This window comes from Miscanthus floridulus, chromosome 2 (genome assembly GCF_019320115.1).
Source record: "Miscanthus floridulus cultivar M001 chromosome 2, ASM1932011v1, whole genome shotgun sequence".
In the NCBI taxonomy this organism is placed as follows: domain Eukaryota; kingdom Viridiplantae; phylum Streptophyta; class Magnoliopsida; order Poales; family Poaceae; genus Miscanthus; species Miscanthus floridulus.
The window spans coordinates 58,885,119-58,890,097 of record NC_089581.1 but is presented as its reverse complement, the minus strand read 5'-3'; the positions used below and the strand labels follow the sequence as shown (position 1 = coordinate 58,890,097).

At 47.6% G+C, this 4,979-nt stretch overlaps 1 protein-coding gene across 1 annotated transcript; it reads left to right on the top strand.

The window, feature by feature from the left end:
• Positions 1-374: 374 nt before the first annotated feature.
• Positions 375-1,982, top strand: LOC136538918 (uncharacterized). The gene has a single exon (XM_066530844.1). It carries the CDS (start codon positions 424-426, stop codon positions 1,411-1,413), a length of 990 nt encoding a protein of 329 aa, XP_066386941.1. The 5' UTR covers positions 375-423; the 3' UTR covers positions 1,414-1,982.
• The last annotated feature ends 2,997 nt before the right edge of the window (positions 1,983-4,979 follow it).

Genomic DNA, 4,979 nt, shown 5'->3' with positions numbered 1-4,979 from the left:
TCTAATTTATAACAAATTACTTATATTTAAAATATTTAAGTAGTTTTCTGTTATTTTTAGAAAAATAGAAAACTAGCTTTAAAATCCGTTAAAAAACAAAAAAAAATGACAGATTTGAATAGTCGAAGTATATTTGGTATCCAATTTCATCGTTTATGATTTAAAATCAGACTGCGGTGCAAGGTTAGAAAATGCACTTTACCAGATCTTTTTTTTTTTTTTTGGAGACGAACTACTACTAACTAATCAGTAATCACTCGTGACCGTCGCGCAGTCCAGGCCTCCATGGCCCCCAACAAAGCGACTGCAACCAGAAGCCGATTTCTCACTCCAGCCGTCCAGGCCCCGGCGGCCCGGCATTATATAAACCGCTGCCTTCACACACCACACCACCAAGTTGCACAACTACTCCCTCTATTTGCCATGAGCAGCTCCTTCCTCAAGGCCACGGCGGTTGCCATGGTCGTCGTGTCCGTCCTCGCGACCACGGCGGAGGCAGCCTGCTACATCCCGACGCCTGCAACCCCTGACTTCCTCTTGTCGCCCATCTTCCTGTGGGTGACAGCCAACGTCATCATCGTCTGGCTCGTTTCCTCCTCCCGCCGCCGTGGCAGGGCGGCCAACGACGACACCGCCGCCCCGTCCTCAGCCGCGCACGAAGGCGAGGTTGTACCGGGCGCCGTAGAAAACAGCTTCTACGCGTCTTCGTCGGAGTACGAGGCTTTCTCCGACGCAGCGCCCAGCGGCGGCCGCCGTGCGGACGACGCGCCGGTGTCGTCCAAGAGGCTGACCCGGGAGGCGAGAGCTGCGGCCAGGAGAAGCGACCGCCCCCGCGTGCGCAAGAAACCGGCCGTCCAGGACGCGCCGACGACCCCGCCGTGGGCCGTTGTGGCGGATGCACGTGATGAGCCGGCCCACGACGAGAGACATGGCCAGGCCCTGGAGGAGACGGCTCCTGCTGTATCCGTCGACGACGACGAAGGCGACGTCTCCCTGGACTCGCTGTGGGCGTCGATCGTGCAGCGGCGCGCGGCGCGTCCGGTGGTGGTGCAGAAGAGCGAGTCGTGGGGCAACGAGGAGCTGCCCCGGCTGCAGCGCGTGGCCGAGACGGCGTCGGCTGCGGCGCGGCGGCAGGTGCGCAAGTCCGTCTCGGCGGTCGCCAAGGCGTCGGCGGCCCCGACGCTGCCGGCACCGTCGGAACCGTCGGCGGCGGCCAGCAGGCAGATGGGGTGGCGCACCCGGGACGTGCTGATCACCATCTCGCCGGACGAGCTGCTCCGGCGCGCGGAGAGCTTCATCCGGCGGCAGCGCGAGCACCTGCGCCTGCAGCGGCAGGAGTCCGAGCAGCGCCAGCTGCTGCTGCAGCGTCGCCTCCACGCCCCCGCGCCGCCGGCACCTCTCATCCGCGTCTAGACGACCCGCGCCGCGCCGTGTGCCGGCGCCTAGAAGACACCCACCCACCCGTGCATGCTTCATCAGCCGACGATCGATGCTCGTGCTCGTGCCCGTGCCGTGCAAGGCCATGTGTACATACATATATAACCATAAGCCTACGTGCGATCGAGAGGCCGCAGCCCGGGCACGAGCATCGATCGGCCGAGAGGGCCAAGACAAGATGGAACAACACGGAGGCCGGATCACTGTCGCGCGTCCATGCCTGTATATATACATCTAGCTATATATCCATCCTCCCCCCCCCCCCCCCCCCCCCCCCCCCCCCCCCCCCCTTCATATTTAATGTAGATTACTACTTATTATTAAGAGATCACTGCATGTACGTGTGAGTTAGTGAGCAATATGGTCATATGTTTGCATACGAGTACCTTAATCTTAAAGCCTATATATATGGTCCTTCTATTGTAAATTACGTAGCCTCCTCTAAATAGATGGAGAGGCGGTGTGCGTGCAGCCGTGCGCACTGCACAAGAAATTAATAAAAGAGTATGTTAATTTGTTCTTCTGTATATGCATATATTGTCTTTTAGATGATATATATTGCCTTCTTTTTACCATGTTTGCTATAATTTATAGATGTTAATAGCATACTCAAAATCTACCATGATAATATACTTATTCTCTAATGATTGCTGTGTTAACTGCTACTCCTACTACATAACTTAGAAAGAAATAGCTCGCTCACTGCTACTAGATACTGGATGAATCTCAAATAAGTGTCGCTCTGGTAATCGTGCCGGTCAACTTTTTTTAAGTTTGATTAGATTTGTAGTAAATATTAGCAACATTTGTATCTTCAAATAAATTTATTGTGAAAGTAGATTCAACAATCTATCTAATATTACTAATTATTTACTATAAATATATTAATATTTTTTTCTATACATTTAGTCAAAGTTGAATGTGTTTTACTGCTCAGGAAATGAGAATAACACTTAGTTTTGGGACGGAAGGGAGTAGACTAGAAGCATCGATCATACATGCAAACTGCGCTATGATATGATAGCAACAACAATTTGGCTGGGTTTGCTGATAGAGCAATCAACCAGCTGGATTTGCACGAAACCTTTTCCTTGAAGATGAGGCCATATGCTGTCGGGTGGATCGAAAGATGGAGCAGGATTAGATTGAAGGGTTTGGTGCAGATCATAATCGTAGGCTCTCGTAGGGGACACAGCAAGGGACACACGCACGAGTGACAAGATGCATGCCCTGTCCGAGCTCCCCTTTAATCTGCACTGCTGGCTAGCTTGTGTCACAGCAAGAACTCACATTAGTGCTGCACCACTGATTGTTCTCTGTGCACTGCTATGACACTACGATCATCCAGCACAACTGCTGGCAACAACTAACATAATGCTTTCCGGAGGCGACAAAACCTCTCGCTCCTTTTTTGGAAGCCTAATGGGATACTTTAAGGGCCCATTCGTTTATACCGTTCCCGGTCTTTGGTGGGCAAGAACAGTTCCCGTGCCATAGAAAATACTGAAGAAATGAAGAGGGTAGGAATGATCTGGCCAGGAATTATTGTAACCAAACGAGGCCTAAATAGTATCAAGGCATGCATGGTACTCATGCACCATGCATGAGTCTCTCTCGTAAAACTAAATTTGATTGTTGTGTCCTCGATCTATCCTTTAATTGAGTGCTCTGAGTGTTGATCCATTGCGCAAATCACTTATGTATATACTTTGGTTTAGTCCGAAACTTGGTACTACAACAGGACGCGCGCTGCAGGTAATTAAATTAGGCACATATACATGTGGCCAGACTCAGATCATACGTGTGTCGATTGACATTGTTGCTTTTAGTATGTATGATTAAGTGTCACTTGCATGTAAACGCAACGTGAAAGACTGGTCAGAGTGTCAATGATGCAACCTCGCTCGCTCATTAACCAATTACTAATTACTGGAGAGCAAGCAGTGCCATTTTGGCTAGGACGACGTCAGATTCCTTCTGCCAAGAAACCGTGTAGTTTCTTTGGAAGTTAATTAGCAAAGATCATATAGCTGTCAGATACATTATTTATTTATAATGCCCACATGATATGGATGGGTGATAGCTATTCTATGAAAACTGTATAAATATTAAAACTGAAAAACACTTCTCTTCGTTATCGCAGTGGACTGCTATCGAACTAAGAGGGGTAACTTAAGTGGAGCTCCATACTGAATTGCTTTGCAGCCAAGTAACAAGTAGTCAAGCAAGCTATTGTTACAAACGTAAGCACACTCCAATTAATCGCTGAACCATGGGAGATATGCCATTAGTTTAACCCAAGTGCAGAAGTGCTTTGTTCGCATGTAGTCAAGGACCACAGCTGACGTGGTTGTCTCTCCCAACCCAGCAAAAAGGCCATTTTGTTTTCCAGTAAAAAACACTTTCACTCCTCTCATTTTCCTCTAACAAAAAGGACCTAAATCTCTAGACTTGGATTATTGAGTGTTGCTAGTGGTAAAAAGGCAAGTGTGATGTGGAAGGGCAACCATTAGTTAGGCTGCTGCTTTGTCACCTAGCCTTATCTCCTCTAGAAAAGTATTGCCTCCCTTGACTTGGCCAAGTTTTTTTGAAGTTGACTACTATCGACTCCCTGCTGGCATAAAGCATAGTATAACTCCTCTGATATTAACACCTGTATAGGTAATAATACAGCACAATTTGTTCTTACCTTTCAGTTCCAAATTTTCCTTACACACGTGGGTCACTACTAACTCACTATGTGTGGTAATCACCTCACACTTTGTTTGTGCTAATCCATTCAAGTTAAATACTAGATTAGTCCACGTTATTTACTATGCGCTAGCGCCTACTCATTGTACTTTTGTTGGCATGTCCCTGCTTTCACCTTCAAGGTCCTTAGGCAACTATGCACGAAATTAAATCCATTTTGTTTCTATTTTGCTACAGTATTTCCATTGTTTTCGCCTCTTCTATCCCCCTAAACTTGTCGCTCAATTTGAAAACCCTCAGAACCCAAGTACTAAACAACATACACACCATAGCTTTCAAAACTGGCCAAATTACTCCCCCCCCCCCCCCCCCCCCCCCCCCCAAAAAAAAGAAGAAGAAGTTCAGAGTGATTTTAAGGATGGTTTTGCTAATATGGCACATACATGACTCAAAAGAGTTTCGCACCGATTAGAGGACATGTGACCACTGGTGTAAGTTCAGATCCCAACTCGAAGCTAGTGCAACAACACGCACAATGATTTCTACTCTAAGATTTTGGCCTGTAATAGTGGCATAATTCGCACAGTTGGTTAAAATCACATAAATGGTTGTTCATCAAATGACAATGCCGGTATTAGGAGTAGCGACAGTTGGACATTTGGACCCCCATGCGAAACACATCCAAGAAATAAAACTGAGTAACTGACAAGAGAGATATTGGCTCTAAAGAGTTTGGCATATTTCTCTCTCAAGAAAGACATTGAAGCATATCTAATCAACAAATTCAGGCATGGATCTTGGGCACCGCTACGGGAGAATGCAGATTTGCCGAGTGCCAAAAATCGAGCACT